At 35.2% G+C, this 22,018-nt stretch overlaps 1 protein-coding gene across 2 annotated transcripts in view; it reads right to left on the bottom strand.

The window, feature by feature from the left end:
• The window catches only part of SBF2 (SET binding factor 2), a 382,774-nt gene that overhangs the window by 95,960 nt on the left and 264,796 nt on the right, over window positions 1-22,018 (bottom strand). For both annotated transcript variants that reach the window (XM_031460040.2, XM_031460041.2), the window contains exon 17: window positions 10,550-10,618. In XM_031460040.2, coding sequence (XP_031315900.2) covers window positions 10,550-10,618 — 69 coding nt within the window. The remainder of the gene's footprint in view (window positions 1-10,549; window positions 10,619-22,018) is intronic.

Raw genomic sequence — 22,018 nt, 5'->3', positions numbered from 1 at the left:
GAAAAGAGGAGAGAATGATGAATAATCCCAAGAAAGCACGGAAAGTTGGTTAGAAAGGCTTGATGGAGAAGGCCCCCATGTGAGGGAGGGGACAAAATTTACACATATCAAAGCCAGAACCCAGAGGGAAAGGGAGGAGGAGAAAACAGAATCTCCCCAAATCAATGTCATTATGTAAAGCAGACTATAAGGGATGAAAAAAGAAAAAAAGGGAACAGGTTAGTCTCTTTAATCCTTGACACACTCCTACTCAGTATAACAGTTCGCTTTATTTCCTCCTATTGTACTTAGTACTAGTGATTTTCATGCCTGTCTACTTTATTAGATAAACAGTTAATGGACGGCAGAAACTGTGTCTTATGCATCAGTGTAACTCACATAATGAGTAGTGGAGTTTTACGCAGAGTAGACAGAGACTTTTTTGAAATAAAATTTTCTACTAAGGTGGTTAAATTATTTTTTACATTTACAAGTAACCATTCAAATCTCACTTTTTGCAATTAGTTTATTTAAACCTTTAAAAAATTATGAGTGTAAAAGTAAAAAAATTCTTGTCATTTACATAACAGTATTCAAATTCCTTAACATGGCACACAAAGCCCTTCACAGTCTAGCCACAGACTTGTCTTTCTGCTTCTGTCTCCAGTCACAATTCCCAGTAAGTGATCATGGTGTTTTCTCTGCCTGTAATATTTATATCTTCTCTGCCCACCCACTTCCCACCTGTAAGACAAATGCCCATTTATCTTTCAAGGCACAACTGTCATAAATTCTTTGTAGTGTTCCTTATTGCACCAGGAATTAATGTATAATATAACTATACCTGTTTTAGAACAGTTAGGTTGTAATTTACTGATCTATTTTTCTGTAAGTATGTGTTCTCCTCAAGGGCAGAGACCTTGACTTCTTCCTCTGTATTTCTAACTCTTGGGACATGGTAGTGGTTCAATGTCTACTGAACTGAACGGTACTAGTAGGCTGTCTTATTTCTTGAAGAATGAATACAGGAGCCCCCAATCTTTGATCATAGTATGAAAAAGTTGAAAAGTCCAGGAAAACGCTCCACAAATACTTGTTAATTCTTCACTGGAAAACACAGTAATAATAATAATAATAATAATAATAATAATAATAATAATAATAATAATAATAATAATAATAATAATAATAATAATAATATCTGTTCTAGGGCTTTGGAGTAAATTATTCTATAATTGCCTTATATCACTAAACTGTGAATATTAAACATTAACAAATAACAGTACTTCCACACTAATTATAATAATTCACAGATTTCAGAAGCAGAGGTTCTCCAGGAGGAAGGAGCAGCCATGTAAAACTGGAAAGAAAAAGTAAGAGAGGCAAGAAGAAGTTGTGCTGAGAGGGAGGAGGTGGAGGTAGGAATGTGAAACAGTCCTAAAGAACAAGAAGAAAATAAAGAGAGGAAATAAAAGCAAGATACTATTTCCCTGGCCATTGTAAAATTCTGCTGTGCTGGAGGCATCTGCTATAATAAACACATTCATATCTTCTCTAGGCCAAATTTGGATTCAGTCCAGTGTTGATGTCTGTCTTCATTTTCAAACGTTTTTCTGCTGACTTAATTTTTAAGATTAGTATTTGATTTTACAGTAGAAAAAAATATGAAAAAGACCCTTCATCATCACCACTTTTTTTTTTGCCAAAAATGTAATCCTTTTGAGACCTGTTGTAGGCAATGAAATGTATCCAGATCATAAAATCCAAGAAAAACAAAATTCTTTCCCTATTTTGTAGATTTTAAAGAATTTCTCTCATTATTTACCAATGGGGAAAAGATTAACACTGATGAAATACCTATTTTTTAAATATTACTGTAAGATTTTTCTTCTAGGAGCAATCTTAATACCACAAACTATGGGTTCGCTTGGATTGCATCAGTTGGAATTATCTACAAGCTGTGATATCTATGGCAGGACAAATAGGGCCCATATTAATGACTGAGAGGCAAAGCCAGTCAGTTATTCAGTAACTTCTAAGTCAAAGAAATACAAAAGTGCATCTGTTGTGATTCTAAATACTTAGTATGTTTTATATTAGAAATATGTGGAAATTAGGGATTTATAAATAATGATATGTGACAGTTATTTACTAAGTTAACTATAACACGCAGTTCATCAGCATTTCCTAACTTTGCCTCCTCCAAGCCAAAGCTTAATGAAATATCCCTGCTGGATATATAGATGAAAATGGTTGGAGGAATGAGGAAGTATGAGTGATGTCAGTTCAATACCTCTAAACAAAGGTACTGGACAAAAAAAGCTCTCAGAAGTATGCCATGTAAATTGGGATTCACTTGGGGAATGGAATCATAATCAGAGAATACGAACTTTGGAGTCAGGTAGAACTGAGTTTGAGTCCTGGCTCTGCAACTTACTAGCTAAGTGGTACAGATTCTCTCTAAGTCATAGTTCTTTCATCTTAAAATGGGAATAATATTCATTGAGTTGGACTAGTTACAGTAAGCCAAATGTAGCATCTTTTACATAGTAAGAATTCAGTAAATATTAGCTGTCATTATTATTCCTATCACCTTCCTCTGGACTTCTTTTCTTTACCATGTTCTATTAGATACACAGGCTTACATAAGAAGTATCAAGCACTGACATGAAAGACACAGATAAAAGATTTTAGTGTACTCATTTTAGGGGGCAGGAGTAGGGGGCAGGGGTAGGGAGCAGAATTACTGCTAAAGTCTGGTGATAGGAGGGTCATTGCTCAGGAGATGGAAAAGGAAATTCTGTGTTATCCATGCTTTAATGTTCACTTTCTGCTTCTCTCATCAGGACAGCTAGGTTTACAAAAATGACTTTTTTTCAGATTTTCAACAGATTTTATTACACCATCTCAAATATACTTGCCTTAGGCTTTTATATTTTTATATGGAAATGATACCTAGGTCTCAAATTTTATTTAGTCAGAAAAGCTAGTGGATGTTTGTCTAGAATATATAAGCAAAAGTTAAAATTTAGCAAAAGAACTAAGCAACTATAAAACCATGTAGACAGAAATATAGAATATATTTCTTCAAACTGAGAAATCATGCTCTTCATCTCACATTCTTCCATATTATTTATTAAAATATAATTAGTTTAATTATGTATTATATTTTGAATTAGGTACAATCTGATGTACCTAAGAATACAAAAGATGATTTAAGCACTCTGGGTGTGAAAAATTTTTCATTAATAATTAACAGTCCTAAAGAAATCTTCAAAACATCACAGGTGAAATTCAAATACACACTATACTCAGTGAAAGAAGCCAGACATAAAGAACATATATTACTCCATTTATATAAAATCTCCAGAAAAGGAAAATTTATAGAGACAGAAAGTATGTAAGTGGTTGCCAGAAAATGGGGAGCAATGGTAAATGGGCATGAAATTTCCTTCTGGAGTGACAGAAATGTCCTAAAATAAGATGGTGGTGATAGCTGTACAGCTGTACAGTAAATATACTAATAGTCCCTGAAATGTAAACTTAAATGAATTTAGTGGTATATAAATTATATTTCAATAAATTTATTAATAAAAATAAATCTTTTATGTGGCTGGATCTTGGAAAAGACACTGTAACATACTGAAAGAAGTGAGAATTTTGGAAAAAAAAAATCTATTTCTACAGAGAATAAGAGCCTGAATAAGGCTCTCGTGCTGAAGTAAGACCTAGCTCAATCAGTAAAACATCTTCAAAGTGTCATCTGCATGGGGGAGATCTTTGGAATTTGGGAAGGCAACACTTTAGGGTGCTTGAACTTAAGGAAACAGGGTGTTGCTTTTTCCTTCCAGGATACACATAAACTACAGTGGGTACCCAAAGGAGAAAGTGTCAGCTCTCCTGGGAGGCATTTTGAGCATCAGTAACCAACAGATGTGCCTCAAAGACATAATGGGAGGGATCTGTCATACTTTGATAGACTCCAGGACACTCTCCAGATTACCTGGGTTATTAAGAACTGCAACAGGGTGACCCTAAAGTGCATGGATCACTGAGGAGAAGGCATTAAATGATGGCTCATGGTGGAGGGGCCCATGGCCTTCACTGCTGCTCACTGCTATCGCTGGGAAAGAATAATGCAAGGGTATTCTATTTGGTTCCACTTCTGCTTTGACTATTGATTTTATCTTATTCTTTAATTATTTTTCTTCCAAAAGAAGCAATATTTAGACAAGAATCTCTGCTTTAAATTTTGAGCATATATTCTAGTTCTCAATTTATAAAACATGACCTTTGAATGAAAAGGACTTGAGTAAACAAAGAGAAGCCTAATGTTACTCATTAACTGTGAAATGACTGCTCTATCAGTAATTAACTAATGGATTGACATTAAGACAGTATGTTTCTTGAGGGTAAGGACCATGTGTTATTCATCTACAACTCTGCATCAAAGATAAGCATAGGGCTTGACATCTAATAAAATGTTTGCTGAACTGAGAATGAAACCATCATATAAACAACAAACATACTGTAAATGTGAAAGATTATATTATTCTTCACCATTAAAGTAACCCTAGCAATTTAAACCTAGCTGTTAAGGCACTACTTTCAAGAAAGGCTTCATAAGTTAAAGAAACATGAATTACAACTTAGTAGAAGAAGAAAAAAGTGAGAGGGAACTGTAGGCGGAAAAAACCCTAAATCTGTGGCGGCTGTAACAAATTTCCAAAGATCTAAGATAGATAATGTTACAAGTGGAACATCTTTTACTCTAAGTAAAGCTCTAAAAGATGAACATTATATTTCATCTGGGTCAATAAAGTATTCTGCTTAAGAGAATAGCAAGTATATATATAATTATTTTTTCATCAAAAAGAAAATGTATATGCTAAAACCCATAAACCACTAATATGGGAAATTGAAGATGATTCAAAGAAATGGAAAGATATCCCATGCTCTTGGATTGGAAGAATGAGTATTGTTAAAATGGCCATACTACCCAAAGCAATCTAGATTTAATGCAATCTCTATCAAAATATCCATGACATTTCCACAGAACTAGAACAAAGAATCCTAAAATTTATATGAAGCCACAAAAAACCCAGGATTGCCAAAGCAATTTTGAGGAAAAAGAACAAAGCTGGAGGCATAACCTTTCCAGACTTCAGAGAACACTACAAAGCTACAGTAATCAAAACAGCATGGTACAGAGAGCCCAGAAATAAACCCATGCACCTACAGTTAATTTATGACAAAGAAAGCAAGAATAGACAGTGGAGTAAAGACAGTCTCTTTAACAAGTAATGTTGGGAAAACTCGACAGCTACATCTAAATCAATGAAATTAGAACATTCCCTCACACAATACACAAAAATAAACTCAAAATGGCTTAAAGATCTAAATATAAGACACGATATCATAAAACTCCTAGAAGAGAACATACGCAGAACATTCTCTGACATAAATTGTAGCAATATTTCCTTAGGTCAGTCTCCCAGGGCAACAGAAATAAAAGCAAAAATAAACAAATAGGACTTAATTAAACTTACAAGCCTTTGCACAGCAAAGGAAACCATAAACAAAATGAAAAGACAACCTATGGACTGGGAGAAAATATTTGCAAATAATGCAACCGACAAGGGCAAATTAAACCAATATACACAATCAGCTCATATAACTCAATAACAAAACAAACAACTCACTCAATGAAAAAATGAGCAGAAAACCTAAATAGACAGTTTTTCAAAGAAGACATACAGATGGCCAACAGGCACATGAGAAAATGCTCAGCATCACTAATTATTAGAGAGATGAAAATCAAAACCACAGTGAGCTATCACTTCACACCGGGCAGAATGGCTATCATCAAAAGTCCACAAATAACAAATGCTGGAGAGGGTATAAAGAAAAGGGAATCCTCCTACATTGTTGGTGGGAATGTAAATTGGTGCAGCCATGATGGAGTACAGTATGGAGGTTTCTTAAAAAACTAAAATTAGAGCTACCATATGATCCAGCAATTCCACTCCTGGCCATATATCCAGAAGAAATGAAAATTATAATTTGACGTGCACCCCTATGTTCATAACAACACTATTTACAATAGCCAAGACATGGAAACAACTCAGGTACCCATCAACAGATGACTGGCTTAAGAAGATGTGGTATATATACACACAATGGAATACTACTCAGCTATAAAAAAGAATTAATCATTGCTATTTGTAGCAACATGGATGGACCTAGAGAATATTATACTTAGTGAAGTAAGTCAGATAGAGAAAGCCAAATACAATGTGGTATCATTTATGTGTGGAACCTAAAAATAATACAAATAAATCTGTATACAAAACAGAAACAGGCTTACAGACATAGAAAACAAAATTATGGGTACCAAAGGGTAGAGGGAGGGAGGAAGGGACACATTAGGGGTACAGGATTAACAGATACAAACTACTATATATAAAACAGATAAGCAACAAAGATTTACTGTGTAGTATAGGGATTATATTCAATATCTTGCCATATCAATAAAATCTGAAAAAAAACTGAATTACTTTTCTGTACACCTGAACCTAACACAGTACTGTAAATCAATTATACTTCAATTAAAAAAATTGATGATTTACCTCGGGAGAAAAAAAAAAAGAAAAAATAGACACCTGATCCATCACCTCTTCTATCTCCTCACCCAGAGCAGGCTTTAACTTCCACTATTTGCAAAATTACATACATACACATGCAGTCATTAAAAATAATTTGGCATCTATACTAATTAGGCCTGTGGGAGGATCTCCAAGATGTACTAAGTGAAAAAAAGCAAGATGAGAAAACAGTGTGAATGGTTCGATCACTTTTAAAAAAGAAAATTTTATCTGTCTATTCTGGCAATACACAACATTTTTCCCCCAGGAAGAAATCAACTGTCTGAAGAAATTCGTATCTTTCTGTACTATCTGAATTTTCTAACCATGTATATGTACTACGTTAGGAAAATGTCCATCTGGCTTATGTAACTGTGGACCAGTTTAATTTCTTGTTTATTATTTACTGTATTGTAAAGACTAATAAAAGTTCCTAGTGGCCACATCAAGGTTTTGTTCATACTGCTGCCCAAGATATTGCCTGGTATAGTAACTTTTTAGGTTGAGATGCTCAACAAACTTTCGTTGCATTGAAAAAAAAAAAAAAGACTAATAAATTTTACTAAATATTTTCAACATAAGTTTAAACAAGACAAGCAGTTGAGTCCATTCACTGAAGCAATGATGAGCAAGGCCCAGGAGTTTATATTCTCTGAACAGTATGAGGATGGCTCATTTGCAGTCTGTGGCCAGAACAATGCAATTTACATCTACAGAATTTTCCTGAAACAATAAATCCACTATGCACCAGAAATAATTTTCCCATAAGACAGAAATTTACAAAGTATCTAAGACTCAGTATGATCCACTGCCTAACCTTTCTGTTGATTATCAACATAGTACCTCTTTCCTCCAAATCTACTTTCCTTTGCCTTGCTTTGTGGTATTGGAGATAAACCTATAAACATTTCTCCTTGGCCAGATAGCACAATTTTAAGCCTTGTTAGAAGGGAGACTGCAGTATGAACTCTTCCTGGTTCTGGTGTGCTTCTTCCTTTTTGTTGCTGTGGCATGTACCTGGCCAGTCATGTGTGGGATGCCTAGATGTGCTCATCGTTTTGCAAGTTTCAGCGTATCCCAGAGACGGTGGCGTCCTATCAAGTTTCACTGGCACTCTAGTGAGTAGATTCCTAGCAAGTCTTGCCAGAACTTCAATAGGCAGTTCCCTGCTTCTTGGCCTAAGTCTGTGGCACCTCAGTGAATTTCACCTTGGTGCCATCCAGTGCTCACAGCAACATGTCTCCAACAAGGTTTTCTTGGGGAGTGGCCCTCTCCCAAATTTATTCCTTTCTTGGCTACTTTGCCTGAGCCTTAGAGATAGTAGCTGCTCCCCTTATCTGCTATTCCTGCATTCTTTAAAATTCTCTCTACTTCTTAGTAGTTAATCCCCTGTTACTACTTAATAACTCCTTACGTTAAATTTTTCTTGTTTGTATTACTTATACGGTTTCTTGCTCCTGACTGGAACTTGACTAATTCATGCCCAAATGAAATTAAGCCCAATAAAATCAAGCCAAGCTAACAACAAAGAATTAAACCTATAAACCCATCATAAAACATAAATTTGTATTATTAAGCTTGATAATAGAGAGAAAAGCATGGCATACAGCTCAACTTGTTAATTAACTGCATTAAAAACCCCCACAGTGTGATGGTTTTGTATTGGGTAAACTAAGCTAAACTACAGCTTTATTTCCCAGAATTCTCTTTCCTCTATGATTGCAGGTTAAGGTTGACCACAAGACAAATCAAAGATTTGGAAGGCAAAAATGAAGCAGTAGCCATTACACTCTGAAGGTCAGTATAGAATGCCAGGCACTGCTGCATCTCATACACTTTGTCACTGATCTGCTGGATCATCTTGATGTGTGGAAAGAACTGAGCTCACACTTCCTCTAGTTCCTGCTGGATCTTCCTTTAGCTTCCCCTAGTCCAGGGTCAGGCACATGTATGGCCAACAGTGCTGCTTCTTTTTTCAGGCCATGTGCTTTCTTGAGGTTGGAGGAAGTAAGAAATATATACAGGGTGTAGTTTGTCCTTGTTCTTCCTTGTGTCACATCCAGCTTTTCTTCCTGACTGCTGCCCTGATGACTTGACCTATAGGGTCAGGCCCACAGGCAGACCCTAATTCAAAGCTTTTCATAAACTTCTTCCCTAGCTTCCATAACAATATAAAAGCTGGTCCCTGTAATAGATTCCTTACTTCCTATCACTCATGGTGCTTTTGCTGTGATGATCAAACCCTCACTAATACACACTGTGAAGTGGATAAACGTTCCAGCTTTAAAAAAAAGATCTTAAGTAATCTAGATCACTTCAGCAACTGAATTTTCTACTGTCAATTCTTATTTTCCCTATGTTTCTTCTTATTTATTTCTACCTAATATCTAAGTTTAAAAAATATCTCAGATATTACAGTGAAAAATTGTTAAAACGTCATTTTCTTTAACAAATGCCCATGGGAGGGCCCATAAGGAGGATAGTTAGAACCAAGCTTTCTGGCTTCAGAAGAGTAGTATGCATACATTTAAGGAAAACTAGAGTGGGCCTGGAGATGGGCTTAAGCTGAGGAGGGAAGACCAAAGACGATGCTCCAGCTGGTTGTCATTAGTTTCTAAACCCACATTCATTTACTTCACATTTTTAAGATTTGTCCTTGTTTCTTAAGCACGCTCAGTATGACCTGTCAGTTCTCAGAAGTGTGAGACTCATAAATTCCATTTTTTGTTTTAGAAGAGGATGGGAAGGTAAGTAAGGAGAAAAAGGAATGTGCAATGACTCAGCAGCAGAGAAAGAGATCCTGATTATGGAGAACCTTGGAGAACCTTTGAGTTAAGATCTTTAATTCCAAGACCGTGGGCAAAATATTTGAAGTAAAGCTTTTTAAAAACTGATCTTATCAATAAATATTTATTGAGGACCTACTAGTTGCAGGCAGGTAGCGAGGCCTCATCAATTAGAAATGGATGAAATGAAAAGGATGCGCAGAACAAAAAAGAGCAACAGAATACTGTCAGCATTTAAGGGCACGAATCACTCCATGGTTAGGACTCTAGTTGAAGCACCTGATTTGGTGCCTAGTTCTCTACTAAAACAGATCTGAATATTTGATAATCTCTCTTGACTTAGAGCCCAGGAAATACAGAGTAGCTTAAGCTACAAGCACTTCCATACCACCTGCCTGAAGTCCTGGACCTCCTGAAGTGAACGGCATGTAGCTGAACAGTGAGGCAGCCTGGCTGCCGCAGGTTTACTGTTTCCTACTGTACATTTCAGAAGGACAGATTCAATGTGCTGTCCAGAGTGTGGCTATTTAATTCCTTACAAGTCTTTCACAGGAAGAGAGAATAAGAATTTGCTGGGTTTGTCTGTCATAAGAACTAATCTCTTTATGAAAAGGCATGGATTGGAGAACTACAATAAATGACAGAATTAAGAAAATCACTGAACATTCCAGAAAATTTTCTGAAGGTTCACAGAAATTGCCAATGAAGTTAAACTCTAATTCCTGCCCCCATTTATTTATTTAGTTTGTTCATTCATTCATCCATTCCACAAAGATTTACTGACTGACATTGGGATATAACAATGAACATGAGAGACAATATCCTAGCCTTGTGAAATACTTTCTATGGTGGGGAAAACGGTCAAAGGTAAACTAATCAATACGTAACAGTTTCAGGTGTTATAAAGTACTATAAAGAAAAATGAAGTAGGAATGGAATGGCGGGTTTTAGCTTACAGGATAAACATTATGTATTACATTTCTTATACATAATATGCAATAAGTGCTATAATAAATTTAACCACAGATATGTCTTAGATATACAAAGGGGACAGGATTCATGTAGTCTCACGATAAATCAAACTGAATACATTTACATATTGTACAATCATAATGACATATATAGACCAATGAAACTTACCCTATAGAAAGCACTGGTCAAAGGAAGTAATGCTGCAGCAATGCTATATTCTTCTAAACTCGAACAATCCTTAAACAAGACAAAGAGAAATGAGCATTATTAGGACGTTTACCAGAAATCATAAATATATGGAAACAAAAATTTATGATATATTATTTACTGCCCTATAGGGTTTTTACTTTTATTTCAAATTGTCTATAATGTTTATACCTAGGTAAGTTTGAAAAGAGAAGTTTAAAAAAAAAAGTCCTTGAAGCACATCCTTTTAGAAATGATAAAAAAATACATTTGAGAAAGATATTTTCATACACTATTGGTGAGCAGCTACTTTTACTTTCCTGTTTTACAAAAATGGTGTTAAGAGCTGTGCAATTTGTCTTAAAAATTTTTGGAGGGGATTTTTAGTATATTTAACTACTGTATTTCATTGAATCTAAGATACGCACTTTTACTCACATTTTAACTTCTCTGAGACTGGAATGCATGCTATAATTGGTTGGAAATATTTTTTCTGTGTTACAAAGGATTTATATGTAAAAATTTTGTTATTGATCAGGTGAGAAATTGATGCCAAAAACCCCTTGGATGAAATATTGCTGGGGAACAGGACAGCCAGAAAATCTCACTGGGAAGGTAAAATGGTGCAGCTGCTAGGAAAACAGTACGGCAGTCCCTCAAAAATTGAAAAATAGAATTACCCTATGATCGACCTATTTTACTTTCTGGGTATATACCCAAAACAACAACTTGAACAGCCGTAGGGGGGCCATGACCTGGAACAATGCCCAAGGGCAGCAAAAGCTGCAACTGGCCTCCTCCTTAGACTGAGGTACAGTAATTACAGCCTCAACTTTAGACAATATAACTGTCCATCAAAATGCAACTTCATCAGCCATCAGTTATGCATATGTTTGTATGAATTGATTTTAAACTCACAGATCTGGGACCCTAGATATCAATTATTCTAATGCAATTCCTTCACTTTTCAGATGAGAAAAAAGGGCCTAGAAGTCAGACAGTACTAGAATCTGGATTTATCTACCTATTAGCCTGGTGCTTTTTCTTCTAAACACCACCTTTTGTACTTGATTGCTTTTCTCATATTCTTGGGGTGAAGGGTATGAGTTTTTTGAGCTTCCAGCACTAATTTTGGAGTGTGAGGGAGGAAGGACAGGAAGAACAGGCCTCAGTAGGAGAGCAGTTGGAGGCTTAGAGCAATGAAAGGGCACCGGTGCCAGGGACAAAGTTTCCAGCAAGAAGGAGGAAGGGTCAGAAGGCAAAGTGAAAATACATCACAGACGTCCTTGGCCTACTTCAAAATACTACTCAGGCTTGGCAGGGCTAAGGGTGGAAGTGGGGAGGATGTAGTACTGCCTTGAGGGAAAAAAGGAGGAAACTTCCTTTCATAAGTCATGGCCCAAAGGTGGGCATCTCCTCTAATGCTAGTCTTGCCTAGCGTGAGTACAACTGGTATTATGATCTGCTGAAAGAGTTCTTGATTGAATTTCATGCATTTTCAACTCTGACAAACACCGCTATAGAAAACATTGGATGTTCAACTCCAGAGAATACTGAAACAATACTGGGTTACAAGACAAATCTCTGCAATAAAGAATCATTCTCATATAGCTGACATTCTCTGACCCCCCCCCCCAAAAAAACCACCAAAGGCCGTGTAGTTGTAAAGGAAAGGAAGCTGCTTGAGGAGTTATGACATCCCGATGGGTAGTTTAATGAATCTTGGTAGAGGAGGACCAGATGAATACTAAGATTTTATGCAATACTTTGATTCTATAATAATTACGAAGGATCCAAGTACACTATGGAGGAAAATCCAAGAGAGAAGAGAGATGAAAAAGGAAGGTCATTGGTAGAGGAAGGTCACTGGTAGAGCAAGGTCTCTGACATGTGGCTGCTAGTCAATATGGGCCCCACTTCCAAGGGGGAAATAGCTCATTTCCAAGAAAAGCAAATAAACAGAATTTATATTAATCATCAAAATCCCTGAATATATCAGCAAATATTACATATTAGGAGAGAGAAGCTTGGCACTACAGGGAAGACTGAGACCTACCTTAGAGGTTTCTATGGGGGTAGCCAGTGGGGGGTGGGGGTGGGGAGCAGCCTCAGACTGTTCTGCAAACGCTAGTTTTTATGGAGTATTGACAGCTGATACTTGAGGAGAAGTAGAGGAAATGCTGGTTAAACAAAATAAAACAAAATGTTTTTGTTTGTTTAAAAAAAAACTGTAGAACTTCAAAGGATTTTTAACTGTGACTGTATGGAGGGAATTTGATAAGCAGTGTTTCCAACCTAATTTGACAATGAACTATTTCTTAGAAAGCAATTGAAAAAATGATTGACAATAAAAAAAAAATTCTGAGAGCATTCCAACCAAAAGATCATTTAAAAACTTAGTTACAGGGTTTTATTCCTTGACATGGTGGATTTCATATTCTGACAGGCATTTTTGCTGAAAACAAAAAATGCTAGATAATATATTTAAAAATCTTTATTGCAAAGCAATGAACTGGCAAGAAAGTAAGGAATACTCAGCCCAAAATCTAAGTTAAGTGGGAACTTGGAGACATAAACAGAGCACTGAAGTGGATTTTATTTCAGAAACAGTTGGCGAACAAAGTAAATTTGAGTTTAGTTTTGAACAACTCAAAGGACCCAAAAGAAAGAGACAAAACCCAGTGCTTGCTAAAGGAAGGAAGTCCACTAGGAGAACTACCATAAGGCTGGGCTCCTTAGGGCCACCTAGAACACCAATGGAAAGTCTGAGATATAAAAAGATAACTTAGCAAGGGAAGTGATAAATATGTGTGTGAACTAACCAAACACTGACTATACAAAAAATGAAAATAATGTCTTTTGATATTAAATAAAAATAAGATACAACTAAAATTACAACCACAGTAGCACAGATATTGTAAGGCGGTGCTGGATTTTGATAAATTAAGTAAGCATTTACATTTTTCTGTATTATTGCCAAAGGAATAGAAACAGAATGGGCTACAACTTCTAAACTAGTGGAGGAAAAAATGGACTAAGAGAAAAACAAACACAAAAACCTACAAGCCAACAGAAAGCAAGAGAAAGGAAAAGGAACCCAGAGAAAGAAAACAATATGAAAAGAACAAATTAAGATGGTAGGAATAAACTAAAAAAAGAAAAAAAACAACCCCCCCTCAAAAACAGAAACAGACCAAATATTCTGGTTAAAACCACAAATATTGTAAATGAATTAAAAAACTAGAATTCAAATATTTGTTGTTTAAAAAGATGTATCTATTACTTAAGGATACACAAAAGGATGGAAAAAGATGTACCACAAAAAATATCAAATGAAGCTGAGATTATATTAATAATCACAAAAAAAAACTTAAGGTAAAAAGCATTACTAAATAAAAAGAAGTATTATATAAAATAGCTCAATTTACCAGAAAGATATAACAGTTTTAAATAGGCATAAACTTAATAAATAACTTAGCCTCAAAACACGTAAAGCAAATAATGACAGACATATAAAGAAAAATTGATAAATCCACAACTGCATTGAAAGATTTTAATATATCTCTCACTAATTAATAGATCAAACAGGTAGAGAAATCAATAATCCTATAGAAGATTTTAAAAAAGTGCAAATGAAAATATACAGAACACTATATACAAAAACCTACTTGATCTATTTATACTCTAATACTGTACCCAAAACTGTTCACATGGATTTAGAAAACCTGACTTTATACTAGACCACAAAGTAAGTCTCAGTAAATTCTAAAAGATTAATATTATATAGACATGGCTGTCAGACCATAGTACAATTAAGTTAGAAATGAGTAATACAAGTAAGATACTTAAAATTGTACCCAGCACATAGCAAGTACTCAATACGTGATACAGTTATTACCACTGAGGCTACAATATGCGCACACTAATGTTTAGTATACAGCACACTGTATAACTATTTTTCTTTCTCTTTACTAAACTATTAGCTCTTTGATAGTATTTTTATAGTAGTAAATAAGAAGCAGTATTGATATTCATGGAAAGTTACCAAATGATTTGTGCCTTTTTCAGAATGTCACAAAGCAGAAAGATCAGTAGAAACAAATCTTGCCAGGTCTTAGATTTCTAGAATGAGCAGTGAGAGTAATTAGCAGGTTATTCCTTTGAAAGACAATTTCAATTCATTCAAAGAATATTTATTATCTACTTTATGGTAGGCCTTTTATAGCTAACAAACTCAGGAAACTATCACAAGAGGTGACACAGAGGACAAATGAGAGCACATTTTAAAGGGCTGAGAAAAATTCATGGCTGAATTGAACATATATATGAGGGACAACCATGTTCATTCGTGGTGTGTCTTTGGGCGTGATTGCTGAAGTCAGGTTACTGGTTGGATAGATCTTAAGTTACATCAAATGACCTCTGGTTTTAAATTCAAGGACATGAGTTTCAGATATAAAAAGAATGACTACTAGAACTATCTGAGTAATGTCACTCAGCCTCACCTATTGAAATGAGCATGTACCACAGAGAAGAGAAGAACAAAGAGAAGGGAGGAGAGGAGGAGAAAGGAAGATGGGGCAGAGGGAGAGAGAAAGACAGACAGACAAAGGGTAGGGAGTAGGGAAAGAGAATGAATCAGTGAGAACTCCCTTCAAAGGAATGAGAAAATCAATTGAGAGATGACTTTGAAGGCAGTCATTACCTTGGAGTCACTTTTAGGTTTTTATTTTAAAATAAAGTCAGGCTGGGAAAACTGGATATCCATATGAATAATGAAACTGGACTCCTAACTGTGCATATCATACACAAAAATCAACTCAAAATGAATTAAAGACTTGAACATAAGACCTGAAACTATAAAACTCCTAGGAGAAAACAGGCGGGAAGCTACTTTACATTATTCTTGGCAATGATTTTTTGGATTTGATACTAAAAGCAAAAATAAACAAATGGGACTACATCAAACTAAAAAGCTTCTGCACAGCAAGAAAACCATCAACAAAATGAAAAGGGAATCTTATACAATGGGAGAAAATATTTGCAAACCATCATATATCCAGTAAGAAGTTAATAGCCAATATATTCAAGGAACTCATACAACTCAGTAGCAAAAAACCAAATGACCCAATTAAAAAAATGGGCAAAGGAATTCAACATTTTTCCAAAGAAGACATACAGAGAAGACAAAGAAGGCATGGCCAACAGGTACATAAAAAAGTACTCATCACTGATCATTAGGGAAATGCACATCAAACACAATGAGGTATCACTCATTATTAGAATGACTATTATCAAAAAGACAAAAAATAAGTGCTGGTGAGGGTGTGTAGAAAAGGGAATGTTTTTTGGTGGGAATGTGAGTACAGTTACTATGGAAAACAGTGTGGAGATTTCTCAAAAAATTAAAAATAGAACTCTCGTATGATCCAGCAATCTCACTTCTGGATATATATGCAAAGGAAACAATATCATTATCTCGAAGAGATACCTGTACTCTCATGTTCAGTGCAGCATTGTTCACAATAGCCAAGGTGTGGAAGCATCCATTCAATGGATGAATGGATAAGGAAAATGTGGTTTATATATGCAATGGACTATTATTCAGCCTTAAAAAGAAAAGAAATCCTGCTATTTGTAATAGCATGAATGAACTTGGAAGGGATTATGTAAATGAAATAAGCCAGACAAAGAAAGACAAATACTGCGTGGTATTACTTATAGATGGAATCTGAAAAAAAGCGAACACAAAAACAAAAAATTTGAACTGAGAAACACAGAGTAGAATGATTGCCAGAGGCTGGGGTATGGGAGAAGTGGGAAGATGTTGGTAAAAGGGTACATATAAGATGAATAAGTTCTGACACACTAACGTGTAAGATAGTGACTATAGTTGATAATACTGTATCACATAGTTAAAATTTGCTAAGAAAATAGAACTAAAAAAAAAAAGAAAAAAAAATAGAACTTAAGTATTCTCACCCCTCCCCCAAAAGGTAAATACGTGAGGTGATGGAAGTGTTAATTAATTCAATTGTGGGAATCCTTTCACAATGTATACTATATTAAGTCATCGTGTTGTACATTTAAACTATATTGCAATTTTATTTGTCAATTATACCTCAATATAGCTGGAAAAAAAAATATAGGCCAGGTAGGAAAACACCACATCTTTTTCCTGTATAGTATCACTGTATATTCTCTATCATCTCTATGGATTTTATAAAATAATCACAGAATACGGCAAAATATGTGAATCATCTTTTTCTTCCTCACTTATTCCTCACTCCCTTGCTTAGGACACTGCTATGCACAAGAATGTCATCCCCTGTGTCCGAGCACATCTGAGTTTCTTTAGCAGAAATGCCTTGAATGTTTCTAAAGACTGTCATGAGGCCCAAGGCAATAAAGTTCAACAGACTTGAGCTGTAATCTTCTCCTAAGGAAATGGTTGGGATGCCAAGATGCCTTTTGACTTTGATTTCACAGCAGGGTTTCATTTGTAATGATGCTGTCCAAACTTTAAATGACAACAGCTGTGATATGAAGTCCCACACACTCATTTATAAAAATTTCCCACAAATTAAAAAAAAAAATTAACAATGGGGAATTTCAATCCATGACCAATTAGCAGGGTACAGGCAATCATAAAACATTTAGGAGCTATTTATTATCTCACAAAATGTTTACACATTGTAGTGCATGTCTCAAACCTGAGCGCCAGTCAAATGCTGATTGCAAAATATAAATATAAAATTCTTTGCAAATCACGTTAGAGACATTCTAATTTAATTAGACTGAAAAATGGAAAAATTTTGAAACAATAAGTACAACTATTGACATACCAATAGTATTCGGGAATAGTGCAGTTATCCGTTGGGGAATCAGTCCATAAATGCACATCCTAAAGTCCCCTGTGCTTTGGCCACAAAACAGCAAAGTAGTTATAGGCATACCAAGCAATTTATAAACTTGCAAGGACTTGAATGCTTATACATGTTTTATTCTAAACTTTGCTATGTGGTTTACCTTCAATTTTCCTCCTACAATTGAAGAGTAAGCCCTGCAATCTTAATTTCCAATTACCCTCAATTACTTCATAGTTTGGATTTGCATATCTTTGAAGTGTCATGGGCAGCATTCCTTTTTCATGAAACTATGGAATTTCTCAAAAATGATATACTTAAACATTAAAGAAAAAATGAAATTGAAAGGCACAATGTCTTACAAAATTGACTTTTCTATAGTTTAGATAAGACATAGATCGGAATTGACCAGAACATTGAGAACATTCATATCTTCTACAGAAGGATAATTAAAACTACAGAAGCTAAAAATACCTTTTTATATCATGTTATTCTCCTGTTCAAAAATCTCAGCTATGTTCTGACCATTACAGGATACAGACCAAACTCTCCTGCCAGGCTTGTAAGCCCTCCGTGGTGTGGACCCATCTCCGCATCCATCCATATCACCCTCCTGCTATAAGCTGCAGCTCTAGTCAGTTTGCTTTACCATCTATTTCACATCATCATTAATCCTCCTAAATCTAAGATCCCCGGAACACCATCCATGCCTTGCCCTGTCGTTTACATTGTTCCCCCATGGCACCTCCATATGCATGCCCCCCTGCTTTATGAATGAGGGGCATTTGAGCTGGACTAGAAGATGAATAGGCTCTTTGGACTTGTTTCTTCTACATCTCTCTCTAATTTTTAAATTTTATATGCCAGTTAATGGCTATTTTGCATATGGTTTTAATTTCAGTCTCAAAACATATATAAAAGTTAAACATGACAACCTATATATATTCTGATTGGAAATAAAGCCCAATGATTTTGATTTTAAGAACAGCATCATATTTTGCCTCAAGAGAGGTTTCTAATATTGAGCTAGCTTATGTTTATTTAAATGGATTTTAAAATTTTTTAAATACACCTGAAGAAATGTTATTATTATGGTTATAGACCAAACACTATTTCACTGTTTAAAGACTATGTGTAGTATATTGGAAAAAGCACAGGACTGAACACCATTAAGACCATATTCTTATTCATAGTATGTTACTGTCTGGTTCTGTGATCTTGAGTAAATTACTTTACCTCTCTGGACCTGAGTTTCTTAATCTAGAAACGGATTTGGATTCAGTGACCGCTAGGACCTTTACTTTTATATCTTCCTTGTCAAAACCCTCTTGAATTTCATTTCTTATTTCAACTGGTTCAATTATTAAAATATTCATCAAGAAAGGGAATGACTCTTTTTTGTGGTTATCTAGGCAAATATCCCCTGCAAATACTTTGGCTATAACAGCAGATTCCAGAGGCCAGTTGCATGAAGTTTACAGAACACAATGTTAGGCTCAAAACGTGTTCATGACAAACCACATCAGGAAAGAGCGTCCTTAAAAATTACTTCATCTCTAACAAGAAATGTCTCAAGAGGCCGTGGCAGTGATTAAAACCTTGGCTGAACAACTTTCTTTTTGATGCATTATTGATACAAAAGTCATTCCTCAAACTGCAAAACCTGCTCTAAATACACTCTAATTAAACACCACCACCAACACCACAAATAAGGGCGGAATTGCACTTCACAATGGAGAGCCTAAGAGATTTAAATCAAGTGGAAGAATTTTTGCTACAGTGAGACAGACTACAGGGGGAGGTGAGACTCTGAAAACATGGTTACAATATTTCAGTCCAAATATAATTCTCAGTGCACAGGAAAATAAGGGCAACTGTTTATTATGGTTGTAAAATTTTGAACCTGTCAAAAAGTTGAGTAACCTTAAAGAATGTAGTTATACAAAAAGGGGCATGTCTTCTTGACTCCAAAACAGGTTGTAGACCATTTTCTAGCCTGGTTCTTCCAGGCACATGGTTGTCATGCTTTGAACTGCAGGAGAAGGGATTTAGCAGTGACCCTTCGTAATATACCATATTACTGCCAAGTGTCTGTATGTAATTGATTTTCCTCACCTTGTTAAAAGTGCAACTCTAATTCCTGGCCCCAAATGCCTGCCTAAAGTTCAGCCAAATATTGCAGTGAGTGAATGTCAATGAAGTATGAAGTGTAACCCAGACACAGAGTTCATTGTCTTGTGGTGATAATTTCATAGGTGTACATATACATGTTTAAAAAGTTATCAAGTTTGTACACTTGAAATATGTTCAGTTCATTGTATGTTAAAAGTTCACTTTAAAATGTTACAAAAAACTATTATCAGTGCAACGGTAAGAGTATATAAGGTATGAGTAAAGTGGCCATTTCTACCTGAGCAAGACCTGAAAGATAAAAGCTGAGCTGAGGCTTGAATGATCTCTCCACCAGATATGGGGGAAACTGAAGGGTAATAGGCATTGTAGGACAAAAAAGTTGAACAAAGGTACAAAGGCAAAACACAGTTTGGTCACTGTACTGTAAAGAAGGTGGCTGAGTGGAATTTAATCTGGTTAGGATGACATGTGGTGATACATGTAAAGCTAGAAAGAAACACATAGCTTTGATGTCATCTAAGACATTTTAACCTTACTTGGTAAGTGACAAAAGTGAAAATTTTATATACATCTGAATTTGCTTATTTCTAAACGCACATCTGAATTTGCTTCCTCCTAAAACTCCACTTAAATTATAGTAGACATACTATTTTCTCAATGTAATCCCTATCAAAATTCCAAAGGTACTTTTCACAGAAATAGAATAAATAATACTAAAATTTCTATGGAAAGACAAAAGACCCCAAAGAGCCAAAGCAATCTTGAGAAACAACAACAAAGCTGGAGGTGTCATGCTCCCTGGTTTGCAGGACACCAGACCCAACTGAAGCTGGGTGTACCATACTCCTGTTACTCTACTGGGCTCCTAGAACTCTGGCAGCCAGGTTTTTACATTCCAGGTGGAAGACTAGAAGATTACTTTCTGGGAAATCTGAACAGCTCTCTTTCCACCCCCCCCCAAAATTAAAGATACTGATATTGAGGGTTCCCCTATAAACAGACAGTCAAATACTACCAGACATCCAAGCAAAGCTTCTAACATAAAGGACAAAGACCAAAAGAAAAAATTGTCCAAAAAAACTATGGAGAGATAGAAATCATGCAACTCTCTCTCAATATCCTCAGACAGATATGTGAAGTTATTACATTCATGAAACAAAATCACAGTACCAAAAAAAAGAGAATATTCAAAGATTAAAAGTATCCTTGGGTATAAAAACATGATAGCTGAAATGTAAAATTTAATAGAAGGGTTGGAAGATAATGTTGAGGTAATTTCCCAGAGGATAAAGCAAAAAGGCAGAGGCAGAAAATAAAAGAAAATAAAATTAGAAGACTGGTCTGAGAAGGTCAACATCAGAATAGTATAAATCCCAGAAGAACAAATTGAGAAAATAAAGGAAAGGAAATCAAAGAAAATAACTGAAGAAAACTGCCCAGAATTTAAGACAGGAACTTCCAGATTGAAAGGGCCTAACAAGTTTCCAGCACAAAACATACAATTAGCCCAATGACATCAGGGAACATTATTGTGAAATTTTAGAAGACTGGAGTCAAAGACAAGATCCTACAAATTTCCATAGAGGAAAAACACAAGTTTCATAGGAAGGGTAAAGGAAGGCAAGCATGATTCAGTGAGGGAAATTTATCAACTTAATCCATTTTATCAACACATTAAGGGAGAGAAAATCATATAATTATAATAGGTGCTGAAAAGCCATAAAAATATTTATCAGTCAATACATATAATATAACTAAGTAAAACAGAAATAGAAGAAAGCTAGCAAGCTTTAGTAAGGAATGTTCACTAAAGCCAAATAATAAATATTACCCTAAATGACAAAACACTAAACACTTCAATCAGGAATGAGACAGGGATGACTTCTATGAGATTTTTATTTAACACTGTCTTGGAGGTTCTGGCAAACAGAATGAGACATGAAAATGAAATTAATAAATGGTGAAAACATTGTCAAAGAAATAAAACCATCTTTTGGGGGGACTAGTACTATTGGATGCCTAGAAAACCCAAGACACTGTAACAGAAAACTGAAATTAATAAGATAATTTGGTAAAATGGATAGATATGAAATAAATATACAAAATCAACAGCTTTCATTTATTTTAGTAAAAAGTTACTAGAAATGGAAATGGGAAAAGCAATCCACAATAGTAATATAAACTATCAAGTACTAGGGAATACTACATTTAACAAAGCAAACAATTTATGAGACAAAAACTTTAAAAGCTTATTGGATGGCATAAAACAGAAATTGAAAAACTGGACAGCACATGTAAATCAATGAAGTTAGAACACTCCCTTACACCATACACAAAAATTAACTCAAAATAGATCAAAGACTCAAACATAAGACAAGATACAACAAACTTCCTAGAAGAAAATATAGGTAAAACATTATCACATACATCTCAAAAATGTGCTCCTAGGGCA

The sequence above is a fragment of the Camelus dromedarius genome, chromosome 12, assembly GCF_036321535.1.
Source record: "Camelus dromedarius isolate mCamDro1 chromosome 12, mCamDro1.pat, whole genome shotgun sequence".
NCBI classification, from domain to species: Eukaryota; Metazoa; Chordata; class Mammalia; order Artiodactyla; family Camelidae; genus Camelus; species Camelus dromedarius.
This window is presented reverse-complemented; position numbering and strand designations above follow the sequence as displayed.